Source organism: Hemiscyllium ocellatum, chromosome 33, assembly GCF_020745735.1.
Source record: "Hemiscyllium ocellatum isolate sHemOce1 chromosome 33, sHemOce1.pat.X.cur, whole genome shotgun sequence".
Taxonomy (NCBI): domain Eukaryota; kingdom Metazoa; phylum Chordata; class Chondrichthyes; order Orectolobiformes; family Hemiscylliidae; genus Hemiscyllium; species Hemiscyllium ocellatum.
The window spans coordinates 10,435,285-10,458,095 of record NC_083433.1 but is presented as its reverse complement, the minus strand read 5'-3'; the positions used below and the strand labels follow the sequence as shown (position 1 = coordinate 10,458,095).

The following is a 22,811-nucleotide window of genomic DNA, read 5'->3' as shown; positions in this document are numbered from 1 at the left end:
ACAGGAAGAATGTTATTACACTGGAAAAGGTGCAGAAAAGAGACTGGAGGATTAAAGTTATAAGGAGAGGCTGGATAGCCTGGAACATTTTCTCTGAAGCGTAGGAGGCTGTGGGGTGACCTTTTCAATGTTTATAAAATCAGGAAGGTACAGATAAAGTGAATAGCCAAGATCTTTTCCCTCAGACAGGGAAATCCAAAAGTCAAGGGCATAGGTTTAAGGTGAGGCGGGAAAGAGGTGCAATATTTTTACACAAAGGGTGGTGCATATATGGAATGAACTGCCAGAGGAAAGGTGAAGACGAATACAATTGCAACATTTAAAAGACATTTCGATGGGTATGTGAATAGGAAAGGTTTAGAGGGCTGTGGGCCAAATGCAGGCAAATGGGACTAGTTCAGTTTGGGAAAGGTGGTCAACATGGACAAGTTGGACAAAAGGGTCTATTTTTGCGTTCTATAATCTATGTCAATAGAGTGATGCAGGTAGCACCAGTAACTACAGAGTTTCTTTCCATCAACCAGTGCAGATGAACAGCAGGGTCAGATGAAAATCAGTTTCTTAAATTATTTGTTCCTCTTTACCATCAGTTACAAGTCCTGAGTTTGACCTTCACCTGTCTTGAGTTTGATCTGGTTTCAGGCAGCAGTTGAAATGTCAGAGTTGACCTTGATGCCTGCTTGCCTACTGCCTCATGGCTCCTATTCCATGCTCCTAGCTTGTCTTTGTGGTCTTGTGCAATAGGATCATGCACTGATGGGAACACACCTGCAGTCAAATAGATTAGTCAGGCTCTCCGGCTTGAATGCCTTGCAGGACAGTTCTTGAATATATGGAACTGTATCCTACTAAGAGTTGGAAGGTTGTGGAACAAGACAAAAGTTTAATATTTGGAGCAAACATGAACTCAGTATCACATGTAACAGGTGATGAATTTTGAGTGAAATGTGATATATGGGTACATTTCTGTACAAGTTGTTAATGACTGGGTCAGCATGTTTCCCCTTCCCTAGTAGGGTGATGTCATTGTATGTCAGCTTGCCAACTTGATATATATATATCTAGCTAACCACATGTTTAACAGGATATATCCTGTATTTTATTACAATGTATCATTTCCACATTACCATATTAGTAGTAAAGAAGCTGCATGAAATATTGGCGATGGTCTAAATTAAAATGAGATACTACCACTCCTTTGCAATCTTTCCAGGGTACTATCATCTCTTCCTGGGTACTGTCATCTTGGCACCTTCTTGTTAGTGGTCCGATTGCTAGGCTTTTAAGGGGATAGAGGGTTCCCCTCGGCTAACCTACTTTTTGGAAGTGATCATGTACATGGCCTCTCATCATCGCTCTTTTTGTAAAAGTTTGAAAGGTTTCTTGATGATATATTAGGTTATGCTTGAACCGCATATCATATGGGTCACTGCATAAAACTAAGGTGGATTAGGTCAGATGTTCAACTGATGATCTCTGTTGAGCAAATTGTTTTCAACTGGTATGGCATTTAGGGCACAACAGCTCAGGGTGAAGGAGGGGATAGATTAACCACGTTAACTGCACTTGCTGTCAAATGACTCTGGGCGAAATACTTGGTTATGGGCTCTGATAGGAGGTCAGCTGTAGTTGTGGAACTAATGACTCTGATAACTGACAACATGGTTTGGGCTCAAGAATGACTAATTGGCCCAAAATGCTGTAGGGTGACTGGTATCTAACCAACTGTACCATATTGTGAATCCTTCAGGAGTGATAGAAAATAAATTAGTATCATCAGAAAACTTTCATACTGGTATCAAGATTGAATTTTCTTTTGCAAGAAAAGGCTGAACTGGTCTGTCGCACATTGTTTCATCAAAGTGTATTCTTTTTATTGTGCATCTCAAAGACCTGAGATGTGAAGCCAGCAAGTCTCTCAGCTGTCTTTTTTTTTGTTATTATAATGTTAGATTAGTTTCAGTATGTATTAATTGAAGGACAAAGCTCTGCTACTTTACTCCAGCGGCATGCATTAAACATTTGTGTGCAGTGACTGGACTACTGAGATCTTCATTAGGGGTGCCCTTCCAGTTAACTTGATATTAATTCCTGCAATTTTCATGATATGCTTTAGATTTGCTATTTTTTAATGACTCAGTTCTGTCGATGAACCTCCAAACTAACTGTAATCTTTAATACCTACTTTTTATTAGCTCGAGTATGTCATGACTGAGAGGTGGTGTGCACTGTCGATCTGTAATTCCACTATTACAGAGGTCACAACATCCTTTGAATGTTTCACCCAGTTCTCAATATAGCTGATTGTATGCTTTTTGCAAATTAAACTTTAAAAACAGATTTTTTCAAAACTGATTAAATTACTTGGTTTTTAAATATAAATATTTACCCAAAAGTGCACGCACACACAAGAAATAATATTTATTTCAGCAGAGATTCACGGTGGAAAAAGGCACTTTTGGACAATAATTTGTGAAGGCGAAAAGGATCAAGCCTGAGATACTCAAATAGCTGTTGATGAAAGTTCTAGCATATATAGATGGGTGTCACCAAACACAAGAAATTGTCTCTGGGGTCTTTGCAGATGCAGTTTAGTCAGAAAACACAATATCAAGTGATTCAGTCACCCTTCAATGATCTAGAACCACATGGCTTTTGAGAAATGCCTTGGATAAAAAAAAGTTCCATTGTGTCTTTTCAGTTACCTCTTTTTAAAAAAAAAACTCAGGTAATCACTATGTTACTTCAAACTCAATTTCATTAAAAAAAGTTTTCAACGTGAAGCCAACATAACAAATGCATTACGGAACATAGTCTTCCAGTTCTATCAGGTGCTTTGTAATTGCTTGTCTGCCTCTCCCTGTTTCCGGTGTCTATTGATGCTGTTGCTGAACAGCACTACATGGTACAAACTGGGCTTGCATCCCTACGGTTGCACACTAGGCAGCATAAACCTGGTTCTCTTTCACTGCTCTCCCTCGCCTCCACTCCAACCTCTTCAAATGTGCAAACACCAAATTATGTTTTTTAAAAAAACTTGAAATTTATCTATGTATAAAATGATCCATGTAAATATATATTGAATACTTTCAAGGTAATTTCCAAACATTAATGTATGGCACTAATTTTTACAACAGTTATTTCAAAGGTACTTTGTAGTTAAGAAAAGGTATGAGGTATCAAAGACAAAACCTGAACAATTTTAATTGAAACACACGGGGAAGGCAGCCATTATTGTGCCTTATTTATATTTGAATTAGGCAGTATTTTTACGAATGGGGCACAGCTAAACTTTGTTGTCTAATATCGTATTTTCTATCTGCTTTTTTCTGTGAGCAATGCCACAGTACATCTAGTTGATGTAATTTGCTTTGTTTCTGTCAATGTGAACACATTTTTTATCTTTTTATTTTAATTTCCATTTCCTATATTTAAAACCTTTCAGTTATGTAATAAGCTTGTAGCATAATATTTCATCTTGTAGATCAGTGAAATTAATTTAATGTTTAATTTGAGATATTTTTATCCATTATTTTATAGTTGTTTTAAATAATTACTTCCTTCATTTTTAAGAAGTGTAAAATATTCAAGCACAGTAGTGCATCTTCTTTGCACTACATAATCTTTCTTATCAAGCACCTTATTATTTGCATAAACTGAAAATGGTAGATGCACTGAGCCAGTCTGAGAGTGTGTGTGGAAAGATTCAATCACTTGGTGTTTTGAGTATGGAGGCTAATTCAAAGCTTTCATACTTTCACAAAGAACGTACTTGAGTCATTGATTGCTCAGGTGTTATCCTAAGTTTTTATTCCTGATTTCCAGTATCTGCAGTTTTTTTTTTGTTTTCATGATACTCATAATTGTAAATGTGAATTTGAAAATTTAATTAATTGTGCTTCAAAACAACATGAAATGTAGCTTTTTCAGTCAGTCAGTCAGCCTTTATAATAGTCTTTTGGGTGAAACAGCATCTGCTTGGTCTGTGCCTCAAGAACTCTTCTATCTTTTCCATTTTATGTTTGCATAAAACCAGTCACCCGTGTGACTACCTAGAAGTGTGGATAATTTTTTAAAAAATGCTATAACATCTGTTGTATTTATTATAAGCAACAAACTGTCCATTAATCTTGTGATGGGGCTGCTCAGTAGCTTTAGCCAAAGGTTTGTAAGTCTGATTGACTTCTTCTCTGATGTTAGGGTGAGGGTTTCTTTACTGGACCATTACATGGAGCATAAGCCTAAGGTGTCCTTGTGTAGTCGTCATGTCACTATCTATGGACCAAGAGGTTTGAGTTCAAATTCTACATGCACCAGAGGTATATAAGTAACATCTCTGAACAGATGATTAGAAAATATCTAAGCCTGTAATGTCCTAACTAGTAGAGGTACATTTTATGTCTGATGATATGTTTGCTCTGAAGAATCCTGCAATGACCCAACTGCTAAGATTACACCACCTTGTGTCTGATTATATATTCGCTGTTGAAGTCTGCAAAACAGTCTTGAGACTGGAAGTGAGGTTGAATTTGATGATAGCTTAGTGGTTCAAAGTGCTAATAGATGCAGCCAATTAATATACACCAAATTTAAACTACAATATTTACTATCACTGGTGCAGCCTCTTGAACCCTTAGGCTAGGGAGAGAAAACAACAAGCCAAAGTTCCCACTGTGGATTTTACGCTATGTTCCTGCTGAATTGTGCAGCTGTGTGGATGCCTGACAAGTCTGGATAGGTAAGAAAATGACCACTTGTTAGAACTAGCAGTACCTGTGGAACTGCATGTATCAGTGTCTTCAGGAGTGGAGACAGATTGTTACCACCTCATAATACAAATAAATGAGAGAAAATATATTGAAAGTGTCAAAACCGCCCTGGAACGATTTAAGAAAAATTGAGAATTCTAAGCTAAAAGTATTATTTTGGCTGCTGATGCTATTATCTTTGTTTTAATTTTCTTTCTGTAGTGCTCTCTGGTTGAGTCTCACCTCTCTGATGTAATCACTGTTAACACAGATGTGTCTGGAACTATAATTGGTGTCTCTATTGTAACTGTGCCTGGATCCTGCAATGGAGCAGAGGTGGAAGATGTGGACCTGGAAGTATTTAACACAACTGTGCACCTAATGCAGCCTGTCTTGGCATCAGCGTAAGTATTTTTTGTATGTGTTTTCTTTGTAACATCTGTTTCATTGTGTGTATTTTTCTTATCTGATATAAATAAATTGTTTTCCTATATTGATTGATCAAATATCAGATGATATGATAGGAGTTACTAAAAGACAAAAGAGGTAAGCATATAAGGGGAGAATGAACAGGTGTAGTTTTTTCACCCAAAAGTTGGTAAATGTCCAAGAATGTTACCAGGTGAAGGCAGTTGAAATAGATGACACAATTTAAAAGGGGCCTATGGGGCAACTTATTTGATGTCCTCTTTTAAAGCTATAATGCTTTGAGGGAAAATAATGAGCATGAGAGATAAGTGGAGTTGACTCTGACTACAGAAGACAAACAAATGAGCTTGATGTCCATAAGTGTACTTAAGCAGCAATCGTCAAATAACAGGAAATGTGATTGTTTTCTTTTAATCTTTCCAGTAACCCAAGAATTACAAAGACTAAATGTAAGGCCATTACCAATGTTTCAGCTGAGTTTGGGCCGCTTGGAATGGTTCAGTTTCTCACCCAGGACCTTCCTGCTCAGTCCAGTGCAGTTGTCCACTAAACCAGAGGAGCTCTTTGGAAGACAAGTTTAAAATTTAAAGAGTACTCTAGGAGACAGCTTATTAGTCAACATTTTGAAGCCTCAAAATCTCCCAAAGACATTGTATGATAATGTATTAGAGTCATAGAGATATATAGTACAGAAACAGACTCTTCGGTCCAACTTTTCCATGCCAACTAGATGTCCTAAATAAATCTGGTCCCGTTTGCCAGTATTTGGCCCATATCCCTCGTATACCCATCCAGATGACTTTTAACTGTTGTAATTGTACTGGCCTCCTTAATTCCTTCTGGCAGCTCACTCCATGCTCGCACCACCCTCTGCATGAACATGTTGCCCCATAGGTCCCTTTTAAATCTTTCGCATCTCCTCTTAAACCTGTGCCTACAAGTTTTGGACTTCTCCACCCTGGGAAAAGACCTTGTCTATTTAGCCTATTCATGTCCCTCATAATTTTATAAACTTCTATAAGATCACCCCTCAGCCTCCAACGCTCAGGGGAAAACATTCCTAGTCTATTCAGCCTCTCCCTATAGCTCAAACCCTCCAACCTTGGCAACATTCTTGTAAATCTTTTCTGGACCCTTTCAAGTTTCAAAACATCCTTCTTATAGCAGGGAGACCAGAATTACATAATTCCAATAGTGGCCTAACCAATGTCTTGGAAATCAAACGACAAAGGCAGCAGCTGCGCAGGTTACTGCTGGATCAGACAGCTCTGTAGGTTTCTTTCTCTGTTTGAATCACTTCCCATGTGGTCACTGCCTTTGTCATGGCCTTCCTCCTTATCAAAGTACCATTGTTTTGATTTTTTTTTCCCTAAAGTTCCAAAACAATGTAACACTTATAATACAGTAATTACTAATCCCACAATTTGAGAAATCAGTTCCTATGCTGAAAATACTTCAAAAAAGGAGCCGCTCTTCTTGCCACAATTTGTTCCTGTCTTCCATCTTGGATTACCCAGAATCCCTTGTTTAAAGATTAATGATATGTGTAGAGATGTGGAAAACATGCAATTGTTCTACAACTAAAGATGCCATAAGAACTAGCAAAGACATCAACATCAAGAATAAAAGTGAAACACTGGGATGAATGGTTGCCATGTCATCTGCTTCAGACCCAAAGAGTGATTATGGTTTAAACTCCTTCATATCTTTGTATCTCAGTCTGTATCACCTGATCAATTGCTTATGCCAGGTTGTAAGGTACTCCCAAGTAAAATGTGCATTTGTGAGGAGAAAAATTATGGCTGACTACTAGTGCATGGGTAGCCTGTTGTGGATATAAAGGGGCTTGATTTATACTCAAATATATGGAAATACATAATTATTAGGACCAAGAAAATGGGCTCATCTTGCATATTCGGTTATCTTTTAGGCTGCAATTTATGGAAGTTTGTGAAATAACAGAATAGTGGACGGCTGTAGCAACACTGCCTTTTCATATATTAACAATACTTTTAATTGATCATCTCTCGTGGACCCTAAGCTGTTAGGATGCATCAGCCTACTTTACTGATGCAACTCTAAAATGTCTTACGGTTTCCATTGTAGGCCAGAGACTGCAGCATTTATTGAGCGGTTAGAGCATGAACAGGCCCAGAAAGCAAAAAATCCACAGGAGCAGAAGTCATTCATTGCAAAATATGTAAGTTGACCCGTTTGTGAGGGAAAAATATAGCTTTCTTGGGATAAATGTTATTAGTGAAATAAATGTTTGAATAATAATGTGGAATTAATGCATTATTCATCTTGAAGAAAATTCCAGGAAGATATTTCTAAAAGCACAGCAAGTATTGTACATTACAGGAGCTGTGTGTGATATTATGCTATTTAAAGGGGTTAAAGTCTGATATTATAAAATGCACTGAACACTCAGCTAGCTACTCTAGGATTGACAGTGAAATAAAAACCAGCAGTTGTTTATTTCAAATCATAGCCTCCAGTGTATTTTCCCTGCTGCAATTCATCTACGATCATGTATTTTTAAAAATAAGTGGTTAAAGTTTTCTCAGACTGTAGGATGGCTTAGTGCATAAATGTTTCACTGACATAGCTCCAAGCCATACATGCCACAGAGGTTCCTGGTTCAGTCCAGTGCTAAGTTTTCTCAACAGTGAGAAGTGGGTGACAGGATGGAGAGAGAGACAGAGACAGAGGCACAAACGCAAGTACAAGAAGGAGCAATCCTTTTCCTATGGCCCTCAAACAAGCTGATCCACATTTATTATAAATAGAGAAGACATATCTGATGACGCTGACACATCTCTTAATGTGTTACTGTCATTTATGTGCAATATATTTAAGTGCATTTGATGCTATTAAGCAGTCAAATAAAATTCAACACCTTATTTAAGGGTCACGTAGCTAGATAAGAGCTATATAACGCTGCGCATAAAAAAAGGGGACTTAGTAATTTAGTTTCTTTGCAGGTTCAAAGTTACATATGAAGGAACTAGAGTCCAAAATTGTCAAATACACAACATAACTGGGAGACCACTGTTTTTCCTCTTTCCGCTGAATGTTAAAGCACTAGTTCTTGTTAATTTTGCCTTTCAGTATTTCATGCTGATTGCAGTGGAAAGCATTGTGATCTAGTCTGTGTTAAATAATCAGGTGCAGTAGGCCCACATTCTATCATACCATTAAAATCTTGATCTGACTTTCTGGATATTGACAACTGCCCAGAAAGTTAATGTTGAGTGTTTTTCAGAAATCTGTCCTCATCCGGAGACTTCTACTTTGTCTTATTTTAGCAGTTGGTCTGCTGTTGAATCTGAACTCTTGAAGCTGATGTGAGACACCTTCACATTTGGTCTTTGCAGTTGCAGATTGATGAAGGAATCAGTAATGATGCTAGAATTCATTGGATTTAATTCTAGTTTGTTACTTCTAATTTTTTATCTGTCTTGCTCCCTCATGTGGCATTTACTGCTACAGGACTACAATTTAACATCAGCGACCTCAATCAGAAACAGTGCCTTAATTGCAGCCCTGAGCAACTAAGTGTGGTTTTAGATCAAATATGGACCTTCTGGTTTATAGTTCTCATCTACTCACTGAGAAGAGAATATCCTTGATGTTTTAATAAGGAATTCCAAGGAGACCCTATGGATGAAATCCTTTAGTGCAGAACTAAACAAATTCACTTCAGAAATGCCTTTATAAGATCCATCAGTGGTGAAGAATTCTGTTAAGATTTCATTATACTTAGAGTTCTGAGTTGAGTTTCAAACTGCTGACTGCTGCAGTGAAAGTGACCTGACCTGCTCACCAGAAACTAATGTATTCATTTGGCGACAGGATTAAATGAAGCACAAACAGTGGCTGAGAATATGTGCCAAGCAATAGTACACTTGAGGCGTATGGATAATGCATTAAACCGCAAGAGTGAAACTCATTACGTTTCAGACACTCTGTTCTCTTGAGAGTGTTGCAACTCTAATCATATTGCCATACATCATTTAATTTTATAACGCATACAGTTTTGTTTTAGATTTTATCCTTTTTTTTAGAGATTTCCTTTTGGAGTTTTTCCACTTAGTGATCACTGAAGATAAGAAATCAAAATGTTATGTATTGGAAGATTTTTTTCTTTGCTTCTCTGAGCCCTACTCCTAAAGGCCTTGGTTCATCTTGGGATGCAGTTCTGTTGCTTTTGGGTTCTTTGATCTCCAGACCTAGAATGTTAATTGGTTATTTGATCAAGCTCACACTAGATCTGGAACCAAACACACAGTTTCTTCATATTTTCACAAATTCATAGTTTGCACTGGGGCCATAATTCTTGTTTCCCCACTTCCTAAACAAATGAAATGGAGTTTATTGGGCACTCTCCTCCCAGTGCTCCAATTGCAAAATTCGCCAAGTCTACACAGATTGAAAGTTTGTGAGAAGATTTGTAGCTCGGGTGCTCGTTGTTGTGGTTTTGTTCGTTGAGCTGGGAATTTGTGTTGCAGGCGTTTTGTCCCCTGTCTAGGTGACATCCTCAGTGCTTGGGAGTGCTCAGTACCTCCTGTGAAGCGCTTCTGTGATGTTTCCTCCGGCATTTGTAGTGGCTTGAATCTGCCACTTCTGGTTGTCAGTTCCAGCTATCTGTTACAGTGGTCAGTATATTGGGTCCAGGTCGATGGGCTTATTGATTGAATCTGTGGATGAGTGCCATGTCTCTAGGAATTCCATAGCTGTTCTCTGTTTGGCTTGCCCTATAATAGTAGTGTTGTCCCAGTCGAATTCATGTTTTTTGTCATCTGTGTGTGTGGCTACTAAGGATAACTGGTTGTGTCGTTTCGTGGCTAGTTGGTGTTCATGGATGTGGGTTGTTAGCTGTCTTCCTGTTTGTCCTATGTAGTGTTTTGTGCAGTCCTTGCATGGGATTTTGTACACTACATTGGTTTTGCTCATGCTGGGTATTGGGTCCTTCGTTCTGGTGAGTTGTTGTCTGAGAGTGGCTGTTGGTTTGTGTGCTGTTATGAGTCGTAGTGGTCACAGTAGTCTGGCTGTCAGTTCAGAAATGCTCCTGATGTATGGCAGTGAACCAAGTCCTGAACTACGAAAGCAACCACCCCAACACGCACACAAAAGAAGTTGCATCAAGACACTATTCAAAAGGGCCACAAAACACTGCTGTACACCAGAACTGCAAAAAGAGGAAGAATAACACCTATACAATGTATTCGCCAAAAACGGATACCCCCGCAATTTCATCAACAGATGCCTAAGGGAAAGACAACGGAACGAGGACATGCCGCAACCCAAAGGACTAGCCTCGCTACCATACATCAAGAGCATTTCCGAACTGACAGCCAGACTACTGCGACCACTAGGACTCATAACAGCACACAAACCAACAGCCACTCTCAGACAACAACTTGGGCGGCACGATGGCACAGTGGTTAGCACTGCTGCCTCACAGCGCCTGTAGACCCGGGTTCAATTCCCGACTCAGGCGACTGACTGTGTGGAGTTTGCACGTTCTTCCCGTGTCTGCGTGGGTTTCCTCCGGGTGCTCCGGTTTCCTCCCACAGTCCAAAGATGTGCGGGTCAGGTGAGTTGGCCATGCTAAATTGCCCATAGTGTTAGGTAAAGGGGTAAATGTAGGGGTATGGGTGGGTTGCGCTTCGGCGGGTCGGTGTGGACTTGTTGGGCCGAAGGGCCTGTTTCCACACTGTAAGTCTAATCTAAAACTCACCAGAACGAAGGACCCAATACCCAGCATGAGCAAAACCAATGTAATGTACAAAATCCCATGCAAGGACTGCACAAAACACTCCATAGGACAAACAGGAAGACAGCTAACGATCCGCATCCATGAACATCAACTAGTCACGAAATGACACGACCAGCTATCCTTAGTAGCCACACACACAGATGACAAGCAACATGAATTCGACTGGGACAACACTACTATTATAGGACAAGCCAAACAGAGAACAGCCAGGGAATTCCTAGAGGCATGGCACTCGTCCACAGATTCAATCAACAAACACATCGACCTGGACCCAATATACCAACCACTGCAGCGGACAGCTGGAACTGACAACCGGAAGCGGCAGATTCAAACCACTACAAATGCCGGAGGAAAGATCACAGAAGCGCTTCACAGGAGGCTCCCAAGCACTGAGGATGTCACCTAGACAGGGGACGAAACGTCTGCAACACAAATTCCCAGCTTGGCAAACAGAACCACAACTACACAGGTTGAATTTACGCTGCAAAGCTGAGTCACTGTGAGTGCCCCATAATGCTGTGATAAAATGTTGATAGGAGCAGTATTTGTTGTGCGCACAGGCATAAGTGCTGAAAAACTTAAAATTGTTTGCCTGGAGGAATGAATCAATCAAAGGATTGTTCTAATCTCTCTCATCAACAAAAGCTGCATTTTAACAACAGTTTAGTTACCTTTCCTGAAACCATGAAGCTGTTGTTCGCCTATGCAACTGAAAGCGATTGATTTATTTTTCTCCACTTCAAATCTGGAACCATTTTCTGTCCTCTTTACCCTGGAAAGTGAGTTCTGTTCACTGTGGAAAAAACTCATTTATGACTATTAAACCCTATATTGTGTTTTATTGAAATATAAAAATCTTTTACTGTATTACATCATAGTTTGTGAAATTACACACACATTTGAATATGATCTTCCCAATAACCATCAACATGAGTTATTCTGCTAAACATGATTCACCCTTTGATTCCAAGACATTGCTTATTTTATATTTCCCATTTGTTAAAAAAAATCACAAATTATTTGGTTCAGTTATACAAATTCACAGAACTGTTGAAGTTTAAATATATAGTTTAAAATTTATGTGCAGGATACTGAGTAGTGATGAAACATGTGCCTTTTTCAACATTGCCAATAGTGTGTTGTCATGTTTAGAGTTCTTTAATGAGTTGTTTTGTCCAGGCTGAAAGCTGCATCCTTGAGTTTTACTGTCCATGCACAGACCTCTGCATTCTTATGGAGTCAATAGCATGGAAGCAGACCTTTCAGTCCAACCAGTCCACCGCCAACCACATTCCCAAACTAAACTAGTCCTGCATGCTTGCGCTTGACCCACATCCCTTCAAAACTTTTCCTATTCATGAACTTATCCAAATGTATTTTAAATCTTGTACTATACCTGCATCCTCCACTTTCTCTTTCAGTTCATTCCACACACGAACCACTCTTTAAAATGTTGCCCCTTATCTCCTTTTTAAATCTTTCTTCTCTCACTTAAAAATATGGCCGCTAGTTTTTAACTCCTCCACCATAGAGAAAAGACCCGTGTGATTAACCTTATCTATGCCCCTTATGATTTTATAAACCTCTATAAGGTTTACATACCTCAACCTCCTACGCTCCAGTGAAAAATGTCCCAGTCTTCCTGGTCTATTTTTATATCTCAAACCTTCCATTCCCTAGCAATATCCTTCCTATAACAAGGTGACCAGAACTGCATACTTGGTACGTCTTACTTTACAGGAGGTATTGCCACACAACACAATGGACGGTGTCCTCAATATGAGCATGAGATTTTACTTCTGCCAGGACTATGTGCTGGGTGCTCCTTCAGATACTGTTAGGGATAAATACATCTATGACAAGTAGTTTGGTGAGACTGTTTCCCTCTTGTCAGTTCACTCATCACTTTCCACAGTCTTGCTGCTACGTATTTTAGGCCTTGTACAGCTCTCAAAATCCTAGAACATTAATTTCTGCTCGATTTTGGCTCTCTCCAAACTATTTCAGAAGACAGCAGTACCTCAGGTTCCAGATTAGTTGCAAAAACTACTTGTGCAAAACGTATTTGGAATAATTCAAGCTCCTGCACAATGATATCATCAAAAGACCTTATAATCTGAAGCGGTATTCTGTTTCTGACTGCAGTGACTTTTTTCAGCAAAGTGTGACAGACTGCTGATGAAAATATACTCTAGCACTTTCTTTTTTTTTAACCTTGTTGGCTCAATTTGTTGATTTAGCCCCTTTCTTTATCTGCATGTTGTAACAATGTCATATAATTTGTCTCCAAAACGAAGAAAGGCAACTTTAAAAATCAAAGTTATGTATTTTGAAGCATCACAATAAATCAGCTAAAAATTCAGTGAGTGAAGAAGCAAACTAATTGCAAACCAAATATTACAAAAGAAATGTGGAAAAAAAATCAGTTTCTTTTATTATTCAGTGTCAATTTTGAAATGATTAGAGATCACAACCAATCAACTGGCATTACCTAATACAGATGCTGTTAAACTCTATAGTAAAAAAGAATTGTCATTAGTGATATTATTGTGTGACTTGAGCATGCTCATTCTGGATTTCTGTCTCTGCTTGCTATTTTTAGCAAAAGAATTAATCTCTTTAAAATAATGTTAAATGAGTTGGTGTCTCTGTTAAACTCCGAGAAGAGGAATTTTAGATATTGTCAGATCACTGGCGTATAGTGTCCTTGCATATATTTCACTTAACCTTATCAATCATCCTTTTCATTTCTGGTAGCTTTGTGGCATGTAGCAGCAGTTGACCTTGTACTATCATTGAATCTCATGATTTGAAAGATGACCATAGGATTTATTTTACCCCTGTTAAGGCATACTTTTGCAACTTGTGCATATGGCATATTCTTTATTTTACAGAGATTTACTCCTATTGAAACGTTTTCTTCAAACAGCGGTAAAGAATTTTTGAAAAGTAGTCCTCAACTGTCGGTTTCAGTGACTCTTAGATGGAGAATGTAAAACTTCCATCAAATTCTTTGGTGACTTGATCTGCAAAATGCACATGCAGCAATCGGTGACCACACAATTGGGTTTGACTGGGACATCTTTCTCAGTTAGCCTGCCAAACTCTCTGCCAAGCTTTAGACAGGTACCTGATGGTCGCCATGGAAGCAAACATACTCAGTCTAATTTAGCATCTTCAAGAGAAATTTGGAAAGTGGAAGAAAGGATGGGATTTTGTGCAGTGATTTGGAGAATATTTGAGAGGTGATGGGTTTTGCATCTAACAGCTGTATTTCTAGAAGTACTGCAATTTGTAAAGTTTGCAATAGAATGGGTTGAGATGTTCTGGAATTTATATTGTTGAAAAGTGAGGAAGAGATTCAGTAAAAGCTGCATGCTGTAAACTCAGTGATACATGGTGACCTTCAGAAATGCTGCCTCACGAATGCATAATATATTGTGCTATTGTACTTTTAAATTTGATGAGCTGGTATTTTTCTTTTATTTATGCAGTGGCATTTAATTCTGGGCGGGGCCATCTTTCTCATGGTTATAAATACTGTCAGTGCCTCCGGAACTAGGAGCACAAGCCTGACGTCTGCAAAGTAATGGTGGTTCCCAAGTGTTTCAGAATGTATACAGTGACCAGCAAGGCACTATCCATTTTCTCAAAGGTCAAGTGGTTGTATTTCCCTTTTATATCTGAAGTCTCAGTCCCATCTTTAGATTCGTTTAGCATCAGAACAGCAAGCTCAAATTTTTCAGAAGCTTGTCCATTGAGAGACTTCTGCCTTTAGACAAACATTAATGATGATTGTTACCAATAGAACAGATGCAATCCTACCACCCAAGGGAGTGTTTTACTTCCTGGCAATGTGAAAGCATTCATTGCATGTTAATAGCACCTATCTCCAGATTATTTTTGAACTGTGCAACAACATACCCTAGAAACTGTTCATGTAAATTAAATTTCTATCGGTTCAGAGGCTGCCTGAAGTGGGGAAAGCCAACTGATCTCTTTGATGTGCTTTCCATAAAGGAGCTGAGCCGCTCTCCAAAAGAAAATACCAATTATCCTTGTGGCTTTAGTTGCATGACATAAGTACTGATTCATTTTGATATTGTTTTGCAGTTGTTTATTGTGCTTCATTTATTAGAGCTTCCCAAATCTCAAATATCATTCGACCTTGAATAGTTTGTTTATCACTTGCAGTCTCATATTTCTCCTTTAAATTTATTTCTGTTTGAATCAAAAACACTGCGTTCAGATTGATCCAAACGAATCCAGTTAATGCAAAATTTGTGTGCACTCATTTGACCGCTTCACTCCTTTGGCCACAGTACCACTGAGTTGTAGCAATACGCAGCAATGCTGAGGCAACCTGCATGACTGAGAGTCACCCAGTCTGTTGGGAGAGAGAATTGATGGGCACAGCAATGTAGGATTGATGAGTGAATGCTAGCATAGGGCTGATGACTCTGCAAGTGACTGCACGTCTTGGCAAAATCTTCTCTGGTTAAATTATCAAACACAGTCACATGTCTGTTCAGACACTGACTTATTCACGATAACTCTACTCTGGACAATGATCTAGACCTCACAGATTGGACAAAATATTGAAGTTTGATTAACGCTGGAATGTTTTGGGATCTTGTAAGCAACTAATGATTGAGGGTGTTCCACTGAAGAACTGGTGTCTACAATTACAAGAAACTGTTATAAGGGACAATAACTTTTTAAAAACTTTCTTTCTCCCTGCGTACCAATGGACATATGTCCACCTGTTGTCAGCATTACCACTTCTTTTGTTTAAGAAAACAGTTAATGACATTTTCGGTCAAATGGGCTAATCTCATGGACTTGAAAATCCCAGATTCATATTTTTGGAGCATGCCAAGTAACTTGGTTTCGACCAGAATATTGTTAGGTGTCCTTGATTCCCCTGGTTCTCCTGGGAAGAAATCCATTCTGCTTCCTGATTCTGGTTGTCAGTCCATGACAGCTGCATGAAATTAATGTGTTAAGTGGTGTGACTGTGAGAGGATAGTGTCATGTATGGTTGATGTGTGCATTGTGGTTGTTAATTGACCAAAACATGAAGAATGGCCGAAACAAGTCTGATGCATGTGGGGATTTCGATTTATAAGGCCATTTTTCAACCTGAATCACTTTAGGTCATTTCCACTGTAATATCTTAAAGATTTAGGTTGGGTGAACAGTGGGAATAGTCACAGGTGAGATAATGTATTCCCAAAGAATGAAAATCAGCAAGGATGTCCATCGAATGTAAAATGCAGAGCAGTACATTTATAGAGACACCAAAGATAGTGATTCTCAAGAAGAGGAGGTGGTAATATTTATTTTAAATGAAAGGATTAATGACTTCCTTGGCCTTTTATTGGTTATTATCTTACTTTATGTGGAATTGTGGACTTGGGTCAAAGAGTGGAGATATGTAATATTTTATTGTGGGTTGATGTGAAAGGTGGTGTTTAACGCTGGGGAAGCAGGATCTTTGTAGTACTTAAAGGGAAATCTGGACAGGTTGGTTTTAACTGTTTTAAGGTGAATTGGGTGTTTTTTTGATCAAAGTGTTATATTTTGTATTGAAGAAAAACATGTTCATGGTCATGCTCAGATATCAAATTCGATCTGGAAAGTATGTTGTCAAATTAATGTTTACTCCCTGCTTGGTCCCACCAGATTCTCTCCTCCTCTTGGAATGAATTGAGTCTAGGTGAATAGTGTGGAATGACTTCATAGGAAAATTTCATTGCACATCACAAGACTAAGTTCCAGCTGTTCCCTTTCCACAAGTTATAGTTGGAGTTTTATTATAGATAATGGAAGGTTTTATTGGAGGAATTCACTTTAGCTGGCTAGATTCCTATAGTTAAAATTTTAAAATGGAATTGGATGTAATTTATCTTTCTTTTAAAACATTGGCCTTTGTTTGTGGTCATCCTTGGCACAACTATAAGTTATTGCTTATCCTGATTGTTACCTTAGCCAAAACATTTGGCAAATCTGGTACAGTTGAGTGGCTTGATCGACCTTTTCAGTGGGCAGTTTAAGAATCAATCATCTTGTCATAGAACTGGAATTACATTTAAACTGGACGAAGTAAGGAGTGAGTCTTTAAAGGATTAGTACACCAGTTAGGTTTTTATAACAATCTGACACCTTTGTGGTAACATTATTTCATAAGTAACAGCTTTATGTTTTTAGATTTCCTTTTGGTAAACTGTTCTTCTTTCCTTGCCATTTATAATTTAATTACTTGCAAGAGCTTGATGCGCTTGTCTTTTGGTCAGTGGTAACTATCTCTCATTTATCTATTATTACAACATGAAGATTAGCACGTGGTTTTTTTGGTTGATCTGCTGATCAGGAGATTGGGGTGGTCTGTTGCATTTATGTTTAATTCACACAGCTTTGTGTGAATGTTGTGGTTTTGCTTGCCCTGCTGGTGCTCAAGAAGATTAAGAACCCTTATCCTAATCTCCCAGGGAGATTTTGACAGCACAGTCTGAAGATATACACGAAGAGCTGCAGAAAATCTATAATTTTCCTTTTCTTTCTTGGGAAAAAGCTTTGTCAAATATTAGTTGAGTTAAAACATTGATCTCCTGTTGTGTTGAGGTACTAAGGTGCAGGAATGTAAATAGCAATAGCAGAATCAAAACCAGCGGAGACTGAATAAAAGCAAAACAGCCTGATGGTCTAGTGTAGCACTGAACTAAAGGGTAGAAGGTAACTGGTTGGATTCCTAGTCAGTCTTGAATGAGTAGATTTCATCCTTAGCAGCGGTTGGGCATGTTGCAAATGGTTTCAGTGCCCTCTGGTTAGGTGGGAGGATTGAGCAACCCTGCTTCTGCTCCACATTCTAAAGACAGAAAGCTTGCAAGCCTTCCACAGCCAAAACCTGCCTGCCGGCACTTAGTAACCAGGCTTCAGTGTGACAAATAGTTGCCTGACTGAGCTAGTAGAGGGCAGCTGGCCCCTATGGAATCATGCACCTCCAGCAAGGAGTTGATACCATCAAGAGTGAAGAAAGGAGGAAAGTCAGCAATCAAACATAAATGGCCTGTCTGAAAGCTAATAAAATGCTGCAGTGGCATGATAAAGGATGATCTTGGCTGACATTGCCAGAAGTATATCTCCTTTACTATTCTCCTGATGAAATGGATTTAGAAGACTTGATTCAGGAGCCTTTAAATATAATTATTTCTCAATGTACTTTATAGAAAAAAAAAGGATGAATGCCAGAGTAGGTTCATTGCAATTAGAATATTCCTAACATTAACATCATTTTCATTGCTGGGAAGAGTTGTTTGGTGTGCGCTTTGTTTTGAAAGAAAGAGCTTAAATTTACGCAGAATCTTTTGGGACCTCAGGGCATTCCAGAGCATTTTACAGCCTGTGAAGTTCATTTATTTTGAAGTGCAATCAGTGTTGTAATGTAAGGGATCACAGTAGTCAATATATGCATAGAAAAATCTCATAAACAGTAATGAGATACATGGGCAGATAATCTGTTTCTGATCGTTTTTCTTGATGGTCAGATGTTGCCCAGCATGCCAGTAGAACTCTTGTGCTGTCCTTCAAATATTGTCATGGGATCTTGGGATAATGTCACAGCCAAAAAAACGACACCTTGTATAATTCAGCACTCGCTGCCATGTTCAGTGATGTGCCAAAGCTGCCGGAGTGGTATTTCAACCTGTTTTGTCACTAAAGGCAAAAGCACTACTTCTTAGCCAAGGCCAATACCTTAGAGATTTTTCATAACTTATTCACAGTCCTAAGTCATGACTTCCTTCATGATCGCTCTCACTTATTTAATGCACCATTGTGTCCATGTCTTCCTTTTTTTTGGTTCCCATTTATAGTCTATCTTTGGCCCTGTGTCCCAGAGTTATTTCCATTGTCCACCAGTTGGGAATAGCAGAAGTTTGTGTACTAAACTGGATTTCAGTCAAAACCCCTTCCACCATAAGATCATTTCAATTCAAACTGGGAAATTAGATCTCCCAGGCAAGATTGAATGTTAAGAGACACCGGAGTGTCCCGGTTTTGATTTCTGCTTGTGCTCAGTCAGCTGGAACAGCTATTAGCTGGTTTAGTTAACCTCTAGGTTTCTGGGCTAAGAAAAATAAAACTGCCACATTTGGTAAGTAGAGCCTGGCTGTAATACCCTCAGTGGTCACGCTGCCAACACTGTGCCAAAAGAGTGGAAATTGATGTTCTTGATGGAAGACATCTAATGCTCAAGAACCATTTGATTATCCAAGAGAGGAGGGTTAGAAAGAAATAAAACTTTGAATAAGGTTTTAAAACTTTAACTTGATTCAGAGACTTTTGTGAAATTATGAAACATTGTCTCTTTGTGCTCCTTTATTTCTTCGAAGTTCCTGAATGCACAGTTACAGACCATTAGAGGTTACCCAAGATCCAAGGTGATGGATACCCAGGCTGCCGCCTCAGTGGCAACATAAGGAACTTAAGAATTGACTATGCACTAGTAACTTGGTTATAGGCTGTCTGCCTGTCCATTAATGCTTGGAGCCGTGAGTGGGGTGCAGCAACCTATCTGGCCATCATTGTTCTTGGGACAGATTTAATTGGAACAGGGAAAGAAAGAAACCCGGTTCATCTTGACCTGGAATGCTGTGGAAGATCATTCAGAAATCTCTTGAATGTTTGCTAAAACAATCCGATGGAAGAAGGTGGATAAGATATGGAAGCTGTGAAAGGTCTTTCAGTCGTCACAGCATTCAGTATGAATACTGTTACTTGTCAGCAGCATTTTAAATCCTGTGTTAGCCATTTACCTTGGGGATTATGTGCAAATGCAATTTGAAGTAACCTCTGAAATATATTGAATGAAAGCCACGAGAGTCATGTGGTGGTGTAATTTGAATTGGGACACTGATTTAAATCGTGTTTGTACTGACAATACCATAGTTAGATCTGCAGCTTTTGTAATTTATTGCCGCATAATACTTTGTTCTTGAATTCAAATTGAGTTTAAATTCATTACAAATCTATCCTTTTCCTGATAATTAGTACAAGAATTTGACTTTTACTTTGTTAACAGTCTCGAATTTGCCACTGCTGTAGGTTACTATGAGCAGTGGACAGTTCAACCATAATACTATGCAACAAAGCAACATCTTCTAAACCGTTCTATCATCCAGACTTTAACAAATTTAAAAGAAAATGGTTGCCATCAGGACCATCTTATTTTTAAAATAAAGTACATCAAACAACAAATTGGCAATTACTGTTTCTTTGGGAGGAGAAACACTGGCTTGGAAGGCCAATGATTCTGTATCTGATGTAAAATGAGGATTAAAAACTCATCTAAGGCACTGTTCAGATACACTCAGGGCAGGTGGGTCTTGAACTTGAACCTTGTAACCCACAGATAGAGATGCCACTACTGCACCATAAGATCCTTTTGCCTAGAGCTGTGTTTACCACCCCCCCCAAAATGTGGATCTATGTTGTTAATTGATGTGAAATGCCAGTTGCCAATCTGTTACAAGCTGTTAGCTTAACAATGTTGCTATTGTGATGTTTCGAATTGTGAGACTGCCCATAAATTTTCCACATACAATTACCCACTATGGGGTGGGGGAATGTTAACATTCAAAGTGGAATTAAGCCAGTTAGAGCAGAAGGACCCAAGTTTATGCTCTGGTCTTTGGTGGCATAATCATTTGAGTTGCAGTTTGTCAATGAGTCAGTGGGGAAGAAAATTACCCAAGCTTCCTCCTTCAGATCATTGTCAAGTTACTCTTGTTGTCGAAGTGGCTGTTTTTGACTAGTGCCTCCAGATTAAGTTAGACTTGACTGTGGAAAATTTCCAAAGTGAGATAGGCTGACAATATTTAGGGCACTGGATTTCCTGCTTCTGCACCTAGCTGTATTGAAATGTATGGAAGCAGTACTCTGAGGAAAACTGGGTGAAAGGTTTAGGTACAAGGAAAGGACCTTACCTGATTTCAGTCTATTAATGATTTAACTTAGACAGTGGGAAATCCAGTAGGCTTCCTGATATTGCTTCCCTTGTTTTATTGTTTAAGTGATTGAAATCATGCAGGAATGGAAAATCTTCCCTGTAGTGGCTGGTTTATACCTATAGAATAGCTGAGTATTTCCAAGGGGCTGCAACTATTGCTGCCAGTTGACAGCTGGCACATTCAGGGTTGAGATGAGGGTGTTTTTAAATCCTTCATGAGTGAAAGCAACAGTAACTTTCTTATTATTGACCTTAGAACACAATGCGCGCAGCATTCATCTTTGCAGCATTTTGTGAGCAGTGGAAGGGTAATTTCATTTGAGAATTGCTTATTTTTTGTGGTAATCCAGCTCATTAACCTGTGCCTGGACCATGCTGCCTTGCCTCACTAAGGCTGTAGCTTTTGCCATACTTTTAAACTAAATTGCTAAATAAAGTTTGTAAAGTGAATGTCACATTGTTTACAAATGGGCCCTGTGCACAGTCTTTTTGTATTGTTGAACAGTTGGGATCTCCTTCATTGCAGGGACAAGTGAATTTTTTTTATCATTTGGGAATTCAGAGTTGACTTCTTTCTTTCTTTCTCTCTCTCCTTTTTAACAGTGGATGTATATCGTCCCCATTGTGATTTTTCTGATGATGTCGGGTGCTCAGGATCCCAATGGAGGAGGCAGTGGTGGCGGTTCAGGTGGAGGTGGAAGATGATGTATACAGCAAAAACACCTTATCAACATTTTCCTATTGACAGTGCTTCATGTTGTAAATACAACTAATATTGTCATATTTGCTGGACAAAGATTGAATTAATGTTCTCAGAACTTGGGACTTTCCAAACTAATAATCTCCAAACCACAAATGGACAAATATGAACAATTCAGATAAACATTGGTGATTTTTCCAAAAATTGAATTTGTCAGTGTTAGAGTTCCATGCCTTGTTGCTGCAGAACCCCATTCCTGCCACTAGTTGCCAGCACCACACTGTAATTGAAATAAGGTTAGTGAAAAACAAAGTTAAAAATCTCACAACACCAGGTTATAGTCCCAACAGATTTAATTGGAAGCACACTAGCTTTCGGAGTGACGCTCCTTCATCAGGTGATAGTGGAGGGCTCAATCGTAACACAGAATTTATAGCAAAAATTTGCAGTGTGATGTAACTGAAATTATACATTGAAAAATTGATTGTCTGTTCAGCCTCTTGTCTGTTAGAATACAGTGATAGTTTCACTTCTTTCATGTGTAAATCACAAAACCTTTTTTTTAAAGTTGCATTCTCGGGTTAGCTTTAATAATGGTGATAGCCCCCTGTGTTCTCCATCTATGACCTGATGTTTAGATTAATTCTAATCTAAAAAGTGAGATAACAGAGTTTTACATGAATTCATGCAGTTTTTGAGCAAAATGCAATATAACCCTGCAAGTACAAATTCATCCCACAAAATATATGTGTGCATGTGGGTCTTTGCCTGTGTGTGTGTCTGTCTTTCTGGGGTGGGGGTTATGAGTATGAGAAAGTGTGTGTTTAGTGAGTGCAGAGTGTCTTAAGTCTGTGAGGGGGTGCATGTGGGAGTGTGTGTCTATAAGGGTGTGTGTGTGTGTGTGTATATAGAGTGCAGTGGTGATCACCTGTAATGTGACATGAACCCAAGGTCCCGGTTAAGGCCTTCCCAATGGGTACCGAACTTAGCTATCAGCCTCTGCTTGGCCACTTTCCTCTGCTGCCTGTCCCAAAGTCCACCTTGGAGGATGGTCACCCGAAGGTCCGAGGCTGAATGTCCTGGACCACTGAAGTGTTCCCCAACTGGGAGGGAACCCTCCTGTCTGTTGATTGTAGCCAAAGG

The 22,811-nt window shown here is 39.0% G+C and overlaps 1 protein-coding gene across 1 annotated transcript in view; it reads left to right on the top strand.

The window, feature by feature from the left end:
* emc10 (ER membrane protein complex subunit 10) overlaps positions 1–22,086 on the top strand; it is a 44,196-nt gene extending 22,110 nt beyond the window's left edge. Inside the window, exons 5-7 of the mRNA XM_060849492.1 lie at positions 4,971–5,152; positions 7,284–7,377; positions 21,572–22,086. Of these exons, the coding sequence (XP_060705475.1) occupies positions 4,971–5,152; positions 7,284–7,377; positions 21,572–21,673 (378 nt within the window). The 3' untranslated portion in view covers positions 21,674–22,086. The remainder of the gene's footprint in view (positions 1–4,970; positions 5,153–7,283; positions 7,378–21,571) is intronic.
* Positions 22,087–22,811: the final 725 nt, after the last annotated feature.